We start from the raw sequence: 15,315 nt of genomic DNA on the forward strand, positions 1-15,315 counted from the left end.
CCAAGAAATATAAAAAATATAAGGAAAAAAGCCCGCCATACGGAACTCACAGGGACGCAGACAAAGCACGCCAATTGAAGTCTTCACCACAGGTAAGCGGTTTTTCAACCAGCTAAAAAACACCTGTATAGTGACACATCTTCGCATGCCAGCCTGCACCCAGTTACAAATACCTGCAGAATAACATCGATCTCTAAAAACTGTCCTTCAGCGCAGTATCTCCAATACACTTGTTACCCTTTCAGTGCGGCAGGTTTGTGTGGTCCCTGCCGCGATACCGCTGCTTCTGGCACACAGCTCCCATTGAGCGCCACCCCTGCAATTCTTCTATCCCACTTGCATACACCAACCACAAGCCTTGGGGGGGGGGGGGGGGGCTGCTAGTGTTCTCTGTTACTGCCAATAACCACACGTACCAACATCTAGATGGCGGAACTGTGGTGGGACAGAAAGGAACGGATCCAGAGAGTTCAAACCATCTTTGGATCCAACTCCATAAAAAATTCTAATAACAAAAACCATGTGGATACACACTTTCCATTTATTAGAAACACCCTGCGAAATCTAGAAGATATGCTAACCACAGAACTAAAAGACCTATGGGAGATAATGACACTTGGAAAATACTTGGAGTGGAACATTGTACCAAAAGGACTAAAAGTGGAAAAAACCCTATCAGGAGACATGGGAGACAAAGAAATTATCACTGAATGGAACCAGATGTTCCATGACTTCTCAAAGAAAGCCATCAGCTTCATCATCCATAAAAGAAAGCAGAGACTAACAATCATGAGCAAAGAAATATGCACAGCCTTTGAAAAAATACGTCCTTGGAAAGACAACCCAATCATACAACCTCTGGTTGACAGCATAAGAACAAGACTATACAATAAGGAAATAGAAATAAAAGAAAAGAAAATGTGGAAATTTAATAGAGACTCACTACCAACACACATATTCAATCATGAACAAACTGAAGAATTCAGTGCTCTAGAAACTATAGATGAATTAACCGTAGAAACATCAAATATTGAAGATACATCCTTCTCAGTATACGATCACATAGAAGAAACCCACAGAGAGGACAATGAGAGAGACCTCCCACCAGCTATCACTAACTGCGTGACAATAGAAGCTCAAATACACAACACCAGCATTGTGCAACACAATAGATACAGTCCATTGAGTCAATTAAGAGACGATGACATAAACCAAAATGATGACACACAACCAACAATAAAATCAAAAAAGATAACAGAAAACGCCAGCAATAAGAGTGAGGGGAAGAGTGAAAGATTCTCACTAAGAAGACAAAACACAAACACATCACAAAGCGCAATAGTGACAGATGGAAAAGACTCTGGAGAAACAGGAGAAGACACAGCGGACACACAGCCAGCAACAAACAAGGAAACCAATCAGGAAAATCAAGAACTTTTGGGAACAACAAGAAGGAAGAGAGATAGCATAAAAAAAACAGTAAAAAAGGATTTTTTTCAGGTCCGAAAAAATACAAACAAAAAAGGGGATGCAGAGGGGGGAAATTCTCCAAAAAAAAGAAAAAACCCTAGGGAAAACAGAAACGGAGGAAAAATGGGAACAAAAAATATACAACCTCAGCGACCACACTTCTAAAACCAGGGGAGGAAAGAATCCTCAAAAAGGGACTAAATTTCGCCCCCACGGTACATCTCAACAAATTTGAAGGCATTCATCGGGGTGAGAAAATTTATGAGGAACCTAGCCTTGAAAAAATACTTTTATAAAAAAATCAGCTAATAACCACATGCCCCAAAAAAATCAACACAAGGAAACCTGTAAAGATACGGAGGAAGGGCCGACTGACATCTTCAAACACACCAACTTAAAGCCTAAGTCAAGATACAATCCCATACAAGAATACTCTTCAGCCTTAAACAGCTTTATGAACCAAGTAACTAGGGACATAAGGAAAATTAAATACCCAAAAAAACCCCAATATATGCGCAACATCTCGGAGGAAGAAAAGAAAGCTATCTCCAGCATGCAAAAAAACCACAACATCATTATACGCCCAGCTGATAAAGGGGGGGGGGGCATTGTCCTACTCAACACTGACAACTACAAAAAAGAAACCGAAAATATCCTAAGTGACGCAAGGACATACAAAAAACTAAAAAGTGATCCCCACTGAACTGTTCAAAAAACAACTAAAAGGGCTAGTCCAAAAAGGGAGAGACATAGGCATTTTTAATAAAAAAGAAGCTACATTTATAAATAACACCCATCCAAAAATTGCTGTACTATATCACAATCCCAAAATACACAAAAATATGAGAAACCCACCAGGGAGACCTATTGTGTCAGGTATAGACTGCCTCACTAGCTCCCTATCCAGATATATCGATCAACAACTTCAACCCTTACGTACAGATACTTCCAACCTATCTAAAAGACACCCAACACACTCTACAAATTCTCAATAACATAGAATGGAAAGACAATTACATAATTGGTACATTGGATGTAAAATCATTATACACCGTGATAGAAAACAATAAAGGAGTGGACGCTGTCCAACACTTTCTAACAAAAAAAGGAGAAATGCCCGAAACACAAATTAACTTTCCTGGGAGAATGCATTATGTTCATTTTAACCAAAAACTATTTTTTATACAATGAACAATTTTACCTACAGACGTGGGGTACCGCGATGGGGACGAGATTCGCACCGGGGTTCGCTAACCTATATGTTGGGTGGTGGGAGGAGTTGACCATCCACCCAGGTGGCGCCCCCCGTGCGGGTCTCGTCCTCTGGCGACGATTTATCGACGACATTATTTTTATATGGGATGGGGGGGAAACTAAAACTGCTGGAATTTTTAGAAGATATCAATAAAAATGATTTTTACTTGGAATTTAGTTCTACATACAGCAGCAAAGAAATCAACTTTCTGGACCTGACCATTTACATAGAGGACAAAAAACTACTTACCAAAACCTACAGTAAACCGACAGATGGAAACAGCTTCATATCAATGAATAGCTGCCACCTCCCCAAATGGCTGGAAAACATCCCGCGGAGCCAATTCATGAGGCTAAGACGAAACTGCACGGAAATAAAGGAATATGACAAGGAGGCAAACACCTTACAGAAAAAATTGGAACATAAGGGATATGACACAACAAAATTATCAGAGCAAAAAATTGAAATAAACCAACTAAACAGGCAAACTCTACTAACAGCCAATAAGAAAAAAGACAAAAATATTCTGGATATTGAAACCAACATAAAAATCCCAGCCATCATAACACCGTACAATGATCAGGTCCCAATATTCAAAAGAATAGTAAAAAAACATTGGGACATCCTTAAAGAGGACAAAATAATAGGAGAATTTATCCCAAAAGACCCAAAATTTGTATTCAGAAGGGCACAAAATATAGGTAATATAATTGCCTCTACAGGCAGATGTACAGGAACCAATATAGAGATGGTAAAAAAATCTAAAATTGAAAGAAGCAGGACTAGGAGGGTTCTATCCATGCAAAACCTGTAGAGGATGCAAAATATCAAAAAATAAAAAAATAATAACAGAAATCAGCAACTCAGAGGGATCCTATAAACACATCATAAAACACTTCATTACCTGTAACAAGTAAAGGAGTCATATACATCCTTAACATGCCCCTGTAATAAAATCTACGTGGGCCGCACCAAGAGAACTCTGAAGAAAAGAATAGGAGAACATATATACAACATAACCAGAAAATATGACGGACATCCATTATCACGTCACTACAGTATAAAGCATGGGGGAAACTTTGCTGGATCTCATTTTTGTGGGGTCGAAATAATACCACCTAATAAGAGGGGGGGGGGGACTACATCAAGGAGATGTCAAAAAAGGAATCCAAATGGATATTTAATATGGACAGCCTAATACCAAATGGATTAAATGCAGAGCTAGAACTGTTCGCTTTTGAATAAAAAAATGACACTGAATGCATGCAGGATTGGCAGGGAAGAGGTTAAAGCTCTGGAGAAATACCTATAAAAAGGGTGCACGAACAGCCAGGCAACACTCCCTGAGAAAGAACAGCGCCTGTTCGAAACGCGTTGGAGAAGGATACCTGGCACCTGTCGGTCAATGCTTGACCGCTTTAGTGACGTCACTAACCAAACTCCAAGTGAGCGCCAACCACTCCCCTACACACACCTCCACCTGCGGCTGTAGCGTGCCACCGGCCGGGACACGAGGCAGCACGCCGACTCATCCTGCATCTGGATTACTCCATCTTGATCCAAAAACAGCGATAAAGAATAAAGAAAAAGATAAAGAAAGAAAAACACCAACCAATAACCAAAGAAGCCTCCTTACCGAACGTACAGGGACGCAGACAAAAGCACGCCAACTGAAGGCTTCACTACAGGTAAGCGGTTCCTAACCAGCTAATACACCTGTATAGTGACACACCTTCGCATGCCAGCCTGCATCCAATTGCAAATACTCGTATAATAAATATCGATCGCCAAATAACTTGTCCTTCAGCGCAGTATCTCCAATATACCAAATAATAATCTTTGCATCACCATATTCTGAGTCTGAGAACTTTTTTATAATAACATCTATTGAGCTGTCTGTGTGCTTAAGTTTACCATACGAGATAAATATCTTTATGTTTTAGTACTATGGGCATATTGGGATGCGACGGTGCTAATGATGTTCATTTTTATTACTTATTTTTATTTTTAATATGAGGGAAAGGGTGTGAATTTAATATATATATTTTTTTTTTTACTTTTTTAACTTATTTGAAGTCCCCTTAGGGGACTTTAACATGTGATCGGCTGTACATGTATGGTAGAGGTTGGTAATGGGGTTAAAGGAGTATTCTCAGGATATGCCAAAAATGTCTGATAGATGCAAATCTCTATGTAATGAGCAGTGGGTGTAGAACCACTGTGCTAACCAGTTTGGCTTTGGCTAAACCTAAGGATGCAGGGAACCAACCAGGCCGTTATCTCCTAGAGTAATCTCAGTGTTGTTGGCGTCTGACCCAAGGGGGATCAAGCAATAATCGTAGTCAGGAAAAATTGCTGCAAATTTTCCACCTGCAACTCACCAGCAGTGGAAAATTCAAAAAAAATTGCAATTCCTATTCTTGTCCGTTTTGCGGACAAGAATAGGCATTTCTACAATGGGCCGCCTGTTCCATTCCGCAAATTGCGGAAGGCACACAGACGGCTTCTGTTTTTTGCGGATCCGCGGTTTGCGGACCGCAAAAAACGGCATGGTCGTGTGCATGAGGCCTAAATGTAATAATAAGGGAAGATTGGCTCATGCTTATTGGTGTGTTTTTTTGCTTTCCTCTGGATCAATTGGGGAAATAATGTTTTAAAATTAAAAATGTACTCTTTATTCACATATTCTCCCCTCCCCTGCCTGAACTTGATGAACATATGTGCTTATTATATGTACCTATATATATATATATACAGACGTGGACAAAATTGTTGGTACCCTTTGGTCAATGAAAGAAAAAGTCACAATGGTCACAGAAATAACTTTAATCTGACAAAAGTAATAATAAATTAAAATTCTATAAATGTTAACCAATGAAAGTCAGACATTGTTTTTCAACCATGCTTCAACAGAATTATGTAAAAAAATAAACTCATGAAACAGGCATGGACAAAAATGATGGTACCCCTAGAAAACACAGAACATAATGTGACCAAAGGGACATGTTAATTCAAGGTGTGTCCACTAATTAGCATCACAGGTGTCTACAACCTTGTAATCAGCCATTGGGCCTATATATATGGCTCCAGGTAATCACTGTGTTGTTTGGTGATATGGTGTGTACCACACTCGACATGGACCAGAGGAAGCAAAGGAAAGAGCTGTCTCAAGAGATCAGAAAGAAAATTATAGACAAGCATGTTAAAGGTAAAGGCTATAAGACCATCTCCAAGCAACTAGATGTTCCTGTGAGTACAGTTGCACATATTATTCATAAGTTTAAGATCCATGGGACTGTAGCCAACCTCCCTGGACGTGGCCGCAGGAGGAAAATTGATGACAAATCTAAGAGACGGATAATCCGAATGGTAACAAAAGAGCCTAGAAAGACTTCTAAAGAGATTCAAGGTGAACTTCATGCTCAAGGAACATCAGTGTCAGATCGCACCATCCGTCGTTGTTTGAGCCAAAGTGGACTACATGGGAGACGACCAAGGAGGACACCATTGTTGAAAACGAATCATAAAAAAGCAAGACTGGAATATGCCAAACTACATGTTGACAAGCCACAAAGCTTCTGGGAGAATGTCCTGTGGACAGATGAGACAAAAATCGAAGTTTTTGCCAAGGCACATCAGCTGTATGTTCACAGACGAAAAAATGAAGCATATCAAGAAAAGAACACTGTCCCTACTGTGAAACATGGAGGAGGCTCTGTTATGTTCTGGGGCTGCTTTGCTGCGTCTGGCACAGGGTGTCTTGAATCTGTGCAGGGTACAATGAAATCTCAAGACTATCAAGGAATTCTAGAGAGAAATGTACTAGCCAGTGTCAGAAAGCTTGGTCTCAGTCGCAGGTCATGGGTCTTGCAACAGGACAATGACCCAAAACACACCGCTAAAAACACCCAAGAATGGCTAAGAGGAAAAAATTGGACTATTCTAAAGTGGCCTTCTATGAGCCCTGACCTCAATCCTATTGAGCATCTTTGGAAGGAGCTGAAACATGCAGTCTGGAAAAGGCACCCTTCAAACCGGACACAACTGGAGCAGTTTGCTCATGAGGAGTGGGCCAAAATACCTGCTGAGAGGTGCAGATGTCTCATTGACAGTTACAGGAAGCGTTTGATTGCAGTGATTGCCTCAAAAGGTTGCGCAACAAAATATTAAGTTAGGGGTACCATCATTTTTGTCCATGCCTGTTTCATGAGTTTATTTTTTTACATAATTCTGTTGAAGCATGGTTGAAAAACAATGTCTGACTTTCATTGGTTAACATTTATAGAATTTTAATTTATTATTACTTTTGTCAGATTAAAGTTATTTCTGTGACCATTGTGACTTTTTCTTTCATTGACCAAAGGGTACCAACAATTTTGTCCACGTCTGTATATATATGTATGTGTCAGTATATATTATCTGATATGCATCTGTTTCAACAGACCTTGAAAAATACAAGTTCACTGATAGTGAATTAATAAACTGCACATTTCGCGATCAAAAGGTGGGATGTCAGATGACGTTTGATGACGACTACAGCGCCTACTGGATCTACTTTGTGAATTTCTTGGGAACACTTGCCGTCCTTCCAGGCAACATTGTCTCAGCTCTTTTGATGGACAAAATTGGTAGACTAACAATGCTGGGTATGTAATAAACTTTGTGAAATATTCTGCTGTCAAATTTATTCATAATTATCAACTAGCAAATACCCCAAGTCTGAATAACCTATGCCTAGATTTAATTCTTACTAAAGGGGTTTTTCAGGAGATAAAAAAAAAAAAAAGACCAGAATATGTTACAAATGGAAGTTCGGGTTTGCCGGGTTCGTCCAAACTTCAGGTCAAAGTTCGGAACCCCTGGAAGTCAATGGAGACTCGAACGCCTATAGACTTCTATTATGACGGAATGCAAAACGGAATGCCTCTAGAGATTTCCCTTTTGCATTCCGTCATAAGAATTACGCTATTTTCCAATATAACCGTGTTATAACGGAAAATAATAAAGTAATTCATAAATCGCCTGAACACGGACTTCAGTGAAAAATACAAACCCAAACTTTGCAATTCGGTTCGCTCATCCCTAGTTACAAACAAAAAAGAATCATTCCTCACCCCCACCGATCCCCCAGTGCTGCCGTTCTTACGCTGCTCTGGCGTCTACTGCTCTGGACTACTGTCTCAGATCAACACCGTGGAAATGCAAGGAAAGGCTTTCTCAGCCAATCACTGGCCTTAGTGGTGACACGTGATTGGCTGAGCAGGCCCTTCCAGGGGTCAAGTCCTGGGAAAAAAGGCTTGGCCTCAGGGGTGCTGACAGGCTTGGCCACAGGGGTGCTGGCTCGCTTGGCTGGGCAGAAGGAGTGTGGGAGACTGTGAGGCCTTTTTTCTCCAAGCTACTCTGGAAAAAAAAAATCATTACACCTCAGGTCAGACCACCAATCAGACCCCCAATGTTAATCAGACCTCAGCTAACAGCTGGACAAAACTTCAGTGAAAGTCAACGGGAGATGGATCCATTTTCTATTGTGGCAGATTGTGCCAGAGAAAACTGATCCGTCCCCACTGACTTGCATTAGGGTCATGACGGATCTGTTTTGCTCCACATCCCCAGGACAGAAGGCAAAATACATGTTGCGGTTTGCTCTCATAGAAACATAGAATGTGTCGGCAGATAAGAACCATTTGGCCCATCTAGTCTGCCCAATATACTGAATACTATGAATAGCCCCTGGTCCTATCTTATATGAAGGATAGCCTTATGCCTATCCCATACATGCTTAAACTCCTCCACTGTATTTGCAGCTACCACTTCTGCAGGAAGGCTATTCCATGCATCCACTACTCTCTCAGTAAAGTAATACTTCCTGATATTACTTTTAAAGCTTTGCCCCTCTAATTTAAAACTATGTCCTCTTGTAGCAGTTTTTCTTCTTTTAAATATTCTTTCCTCTTTTACCTTGTTGATTCCCTTTATGTATTTAAAAGTTTCTATCATATCCCCTCTGTCTCGTCTTTCTTCCAAGCTATACGTGTTAAGGTCCTTTAATCTTTCCTGGTAAGTTTTATCCTGCAATCCATGTACCAGTTTTTATTAGCTCTTCTCTGAACTATCTCCAAAGTATCAATATCCTTCTGGAGATATGGTCTCCAGTACTGAGCACAATACTCCAAATGAGGTCTCACTAGTGCTCTGTAGAGCGGCATGAGCACCTCCCTCCTTCTACTGGTAATGCCTCTCCCTATACACGCAAGCATTCTGCTAGCATTTCCTGCTGCTCTGTGACATTGTCTGCCTACCTTTAAGTCTTCTGCAATAATGATCCCTAAATCCCTTTCCTCAGATACTGAGGTTAGGACTGTATCACTGATTTTATATTCTGCTCTTGGGTTTTTACGTCCCAGGTGCATTATCTTGCACTTATCAACATTAAATTTTAGTTGCCAGATTTTTGACCATTCCTCTAGTTTTCCTAAGTCCTTTTCCATTTGGTGTATTCCTCCAGGAACATCAACCCTGTTACAAATGTTTGTGTCATCAGCAAAAAGACACACCTTACCATTGAGGCCTTCTGCAATTTCGCTGATAAAGATATTAAACAATATGGGTCCCAGAACAGATCCCTGAGGTACCCCACTGGTAACAAGACCTTGGTCTGAATATACTCCATTGACTACAACCCTCTGTTGCCTGTCCCTCAGCCACTGCCTAATCCATTCAACAATATGGGAGTCCAAGCCCAATGACTGCACTTTATTGATAAGCCTTCTATATGGGACAGTATCAAAAGCCTTACTAAAGTCTAGATAAGCGATGTCTACTGCACCTCCTCCATCTATTATTTTAGTCACCCAATCAAAAAAATCAATAAGATTAGTTTGACGTGATCTCCCTGAAGTAAACCCATGCTGTTTTTCATCTTTCAATCCATGGGATTTTAGATGGTCCACAATCCTCTCCTTAAGTATGGTTTCCATTAATTTCCCCACTATTGATGTCACGCTTACTGGCCTATAGTTGCCCGATTCCTCCAAGCTACTCTCCAAGCTACTGTCCAGTTTGGGAACGCAACTAAACAGTACAGAATGCATTTTGGAGCATTCCGCTTTGTTCAGTTCAGTTTTGTCCGCATTGACAATGAATGGGGACAAAACTGAAGAGTTTTATTTTTTTTCCCGTTATTGAGCCCCTATGACGGAACTCAATACCGGAAAACGTTAGTGCTAGTGTGAAAGTACCCTAATCTAACTCCAGCATTATAATACCAATGTTTCTTTTTATTGCCATCCTCCTACTTAAATGGCATGCCCTGAGGCACATGATACAAAGGGATATCTACAAAACTGGAAGGGTCAGTCTGTTTTGAGGACTTAGTGACCATGAGGAAACTGAAATTTCAGGCTAAATAAGTCTAAGGACTCATGCACACGGCCGTAGCTGTTTTTGCTGTCTGCAATTTGGGGATCCACAAAAACACAGATACCTGCTGTGTGCATTCCGCATTTTGCGGAACAGAACGTCTGGCCCATATTATAACAGTCCTATATTTTTTGTGGGGTTGCAGAATGCACATGCATATGCGGACAGCATGCGGTCCCATTGAAGTGAATGAGTCCGCATCCAACCCGTTAAAAATATGTTGTATGCATGAGCCCTAACAGGAGATTTGTTCATGGTAGATTGTTTCACTGAAAGAATCTGGAAGCAGGAAGATAGTGCGTGATGATCAATGGGAAATGATGAAATTTCGAAAGGAACTTTCTAGCAATCAGTATTTTAGCTATAAGGAGGGGCAGAAGCTGAACCTGAACCAGGGTCCTGTTGGTCTTAGAGGCACAATGTCCCATTTGTCACAGAGGAGGACATCAGTACTATATAAGGCCAGATTCACATATCCTGACTCTGGATTCCATATTCTGGACATGTTCTCTGGCCTAACCATAGGTTTAACCTCTTCAAGCAACAACCAGTTTCGATCAAATGCCAGAGCGCCATTTTTCAAATCTGACGTGTGACTTTATCTGGTAATAACTCTGGAACGCTTTTATTGACCCAAGTGATTCTATGACAGTTTTTTCATGACACATCATACTTCATGTTAGTGGTGAATTTTAGTTGATATGTTTTACCTTTATGTATAAAAAAAATCCCAAATTTTCTGAAAATGTGGTAAAATTAGCAATTTTCGATATTTGAATTTCTTCGATTTTAAAGACAGTTGTCCAGACCCTAATATTGATGACCTATCCTCAGGACACCCAGGACCCACGGCAATCAGCTGTGAGATGAGGAAGCGTTGCTCCATGTGAGCATCGCTCCCTCGCCATCACACTATGCGTCGTCTCCATTGGAGCAGTGGCGTAGCCTAATTGCAGACACCTGCTCCACTTTACTTAAATGGAGCGGTTGCCTGTATTACACTGAACTTCTGAGACGAAGTGCGGTGTAATGAAGAGGAAGCGGTGCTCACATGGAGCACCACTTCCTCTTCAACTAGCTGATCGGCCGGGGTGCCAGATGTTGGACTCCTGACGATCTGATATTGATGACCTATCCTCAGGATCGGTCATCAATATTAGGGGTTGGACAACCCCTTAAGACAAATAGTTAGTGATTACTCGCAAAATAGTTAATGAACATTCCCCATATGCATACTTTATGTTGGCATCATTTTGTAAATTTCATAAAAAAGAAGGCTTAGAATTTTGTAAGCAATTTTTGAAAGATTCAAGAACATTTTCAAAACCATTTTTAAGGACCAATTCAGTTCTGAAATTACTTTAAGGGACTTCCATAATAGAAACCACCCAAAAATAGCCCAATTATAGGAACTACACCCCGCAAACTATTCAAAACTGATTTTACAAACTTTATTAACCTTTTAGGTGTTCCACAGGAATAAAAGGAGGAAACAAAATGGAGGTGAAATTTTTTAAAAATTATTTTGTTTGTGCAGATTTTCCATTTAAATAAATTTTTTCTGTAACACAGCAAGGGTTAAAAGCAAAACAAACCTAAATATTTATTACCCCGATTTTGAAGTTTACATAAACACCCCATATGTGGTTGAGACATGCTGTATGGGCACACGACAGAGCACAGAAGGAAAGGATATTGTTAACAGAGGGCACATTTTCCTGGAATGGTTTTCAGGTGCCATGTCACATTTGAAAAGACCCTGAGGTACCCCTACAAGGAAAATCCCAAAAAGCAACCCCATTTTGGAAACTACACTTCTCAAGGAATTGATCAAAGGGTGAAGTGAATGCTTTGATCCAACAAGCCTTGGATAAAATTTAGAAACACTTGGCTCTGAAAATAAAAAATTAAATTTTAGTTCCAATAAAGATTTTAGCCTCAACTTTTTCATTTTCACAGGACATAACTGGAGAAAATGCACCCCATAATTTGTTATGCATTTTTTCCTAAAAAAGGCAACACCCCATATGTGATTGTAAACTGCTGTTTAGGGAAACGGCAGCATTCAGAAGGGAAGGAGCAGCATCAGGATTTTCTAAAATGGAATTAGCAAAAAATTGCTTTTAGGGGCTATAACATTTTTATTTTTTCACCAATGTAGCTGAATGAGGGCTTTTTATTATGGAACGGCTCTAGCTTTTTTTGGTATCATTTTGGGGTATATATGTGTTTTTAATCACTTTTTATACAATTTTTTGGGGAGGTGAAATGGGCAAAAATTGCAATTCTGTCAGTGTTTTTTATTTTTATGGGGTTCCTCATGCAGTATATATGATCATTTTATTCTGTGGGTTGATACGGTTATGGTGTTAACAAATTTCTTTTGTGCTAAAAATAAATGATTTTGCATTGTCATATACTAACATCCATAACACTTTTATTTTTTCACCAATGTAGCTGTGTCAGGGTTTGTTTTTTTGCGAGAAGAGATGTACTGTAGTTTTTATTGTTATTATTTTGGGGTACAGTAGCTCTCAGTAGCTGAAAGGGGACTTCCAGAGATTGTCTTGCATGTCGATACAAAAGTAGGAAGTAGAAAGCAGTCTAAATAGCAGCTGCAGTGGGTTGATCAGGTATCTGTTTTTTTATGTTTTTAACTTGCTGAAGAGGAATTAACAATGAATGTCAATGTGTTTCTTCTGTTGTGTGTCCATTCAGGAGGATCTATGGTGCTCTCTGGCATTAGCTGCTTCTTGCTCTGGTTTGGTACCAGTGAATCCATGATGGTGGGAATGCTGTGTGTTTACAATGGTCTTACCATTTCTGCTTGGAATTCTCTGGATGTGGTGACAGTGGAGCTGTACCCGACAGACAAGAGGTAAGGACACGAGCAAGACAAGCTCACACCTTCAGCTACAGTATAATCTCATTAGTCAAGCTGCAGTATGGCCATCAAAACAAAGTCCTAGATTTTGTTGATGTAATGCTCATTTTGGTTAAATTACTTTTCTAAACATTGAAGAATGAGATTGACAGCCCTCGAGGTTGGGTTTTAATTTTCTCCTTTATTCAATTTGGAAAAAAGCAGCTGGTGCTTTGTTATGAGTGATTGGTTTCTTCACTTCTGATAGATTATTTAATTATCGGGAAGCATAATTAGCTTCATTTACATATAGTCCTTCTAAACAACACACAAACAGGCCAGCCAAAAATATATCTGACAATCTATCAACGTAATGGGCTTCAAACTCCTTTTGTCGGGCTGTTTTTTCACATGAGATTTGGGAATGTCTCTTCTTTGTGTATGTGTACAGTTCTGGAATTTACCTGATTTTCCTATATCTATTTAATTGCAGGTCCACAGGTTTTGGCTTTTTGAATGCACTGTGTAAGGCAGCAGCAGTGCTTGGAAACTTAATATTCGGTTCACTTGTGGGAATCACTAAAGCCATACCTATACTTCTGGCCTCAGCCGTGCTGGTATGTGGAGGTCTGGTGGGACTTCGACTGCCGGACACAAGAAACCAGGTGTTGATGTAAATGGAAACAAAAGCCATTGTGGATACAATTTTTTCTGTATTCCCTGAAAAAAAAGAATGGAATAAAATACTGAAAATTTCATTGAGAAGACCGAACACATGTTTAACAAAATGTACTGTAAATGTTCTTGCTGTGCTGTGTGTGTGTAAAACTAGAGCTGTCCAAATTATTTTCAGTTTATTTGTATTTTACATTGGATTTCCATTGTACGTTGCCTTATTTGTTTCTGGATATGCCAGTTCACCATTGGCCCAAAAAATGCACTCAGATATCAAGTACTTACACTGAGCAAGTTATAAGACTGCAGGAATAATGCCAAAGATCAGGCCAGAAACATGGTTCCACCACTGATGACTATGCCCATATGTCATGCTGCCTGTTCAAAAATGATTAGCTCAAAAAAAAATTACACATATTATATAAAGTATAATCATGATTGTTTCATTGCCCGTAAAGTGATGCTATATATTCTAACCAGTGTCCCTTTAGATGCCAAGATAATCTGATATGTGCTGTAATCACTTTCTATAGTTAGAGCAGTAAATGCTCCATAGATACTACATGTATTATCATTAAGATCACTGAAAAACAAGCAAATCAATGGGCCAATAATTGGGCAATGTAAATGGGCCTTTAGGCTGGCCAAACAAAGTTCAATTTATGGTCCATTATGGCGATGAAGAAAAGATTCAGTGACGTCACTGTAGGAAAGACATAGGATTTATTTTTTATTATCTTGCCAAATTTTACCCTACATCCCATCATGGTTAGTGCAAACTTTTTCTATGCAGTATAGACTATGTACATTATCAACACAGACAATATGAGGTAGACCTTAGAACCAAACCTTCATAAAGTCACCAGCGTAACATCCCTTTAAACTATTTCTAGATACTTTGTGTTATTGTATTTATTAACCATAACGATAAGAATAGTTTACAACAGAAAATATAGAATTTCTTTAGATTTTAATTAAGAGATTTTTATGGAAATTATTACATTTATTTAAAATATTAAAATGGGGTTCGGGCTAAAAAGCTCTTAATAGGTATTTATATGTAACGAGATTTCTCTGATATAGAGCTCTAAATCCTTCAATAGAAGTTAACTATACAATTCTAGCTGCCTGTGGCCATCACTTGGGGGATGTGGTTTACAAATGAATACAGCTCCCATTGATTAAGAGCTCTATATCTAAAAAACTGAGCAGTAACCCATATGAAGCAATATTACAAAGTGTATCATCACAGACCCTGAAGAAGATATAGACCAAAGTTGCCTGTAGAAATGAGCGAAGTTTTGAAAAATTCGATTCGGCAGCTTCGACGAATTTTGACAAGAAATTCAGTCAGTTATGAATTAATTTGTCACGAAACGCTATGTTAAAATCCTATTAAGCCAATCAATCGATGAGACCATTTTTAATGGCTGCTTAGACAGAAGTGAACCGTCTAACGGCAGTTAAAAACGGTAATATGCAAGTGCAATATAGCCTTTTGGGTTTAAAAACAATTCACTAACCTAATCCCCTTTCTCGCGCAGAGGTAGAAAAGACCTGCCAAAGGACCTGAGCTGAGTGTGATGACACTGAGTGTGATGCTCCCAGTGTGATCACATGGTGATGTCATGAT

The 15,315-nt window shown here is 39.5% G+C and overlaps 1 protein-coding gene across 2 annotated transcripts in view; it reads left to right on the top strand.

The window, feature by feature from the left end:
• SV2C (synaptic vesicle glycoprotein 2C) overlaps nt 1–13,684 on the top strand; it is a 157,019-nt gene extending 143,335 nt beyond the window's left edge. The window contains exons 10-12 of one of the 2 annotated variants that reach the window (XM_044291982.1): nt 7,168–7,371; nt 12,863–13,022; nt 13,501–13,684. In XM_044291982.1, the coding sequence (XP_044147917.1) occupies nt 7,168–7,371; nt 12,863–13,022; nt 13,501–13,684 (548 nt within the window). The remainder of the gene's footprint in view (nt 1–7,167; nt 7,372–12,862; nt 13,023–13,500) is intronic. The other variant, XM_044291989.1, reaches the window with a different exon arrangement.
• The last annotated feature ends 1,631 nt before the right edge of the window (nt 13,685–15,315 follow it).

This window comes from Bufo gargarizans, chromosome 1 (assembly GCF_014858855.1).
Source record: "Bufo gargarizans isolate SCDJY-AF-19 chromosome 1, ASM1485885v1, whole genome shotgun sequence".
Classification (NCBI taxonomy): Eukaryota; Metazoa; Chordata; class Amphibia; order Anura; family Bufonidae; genus Bufo; species Bufo gargarizans.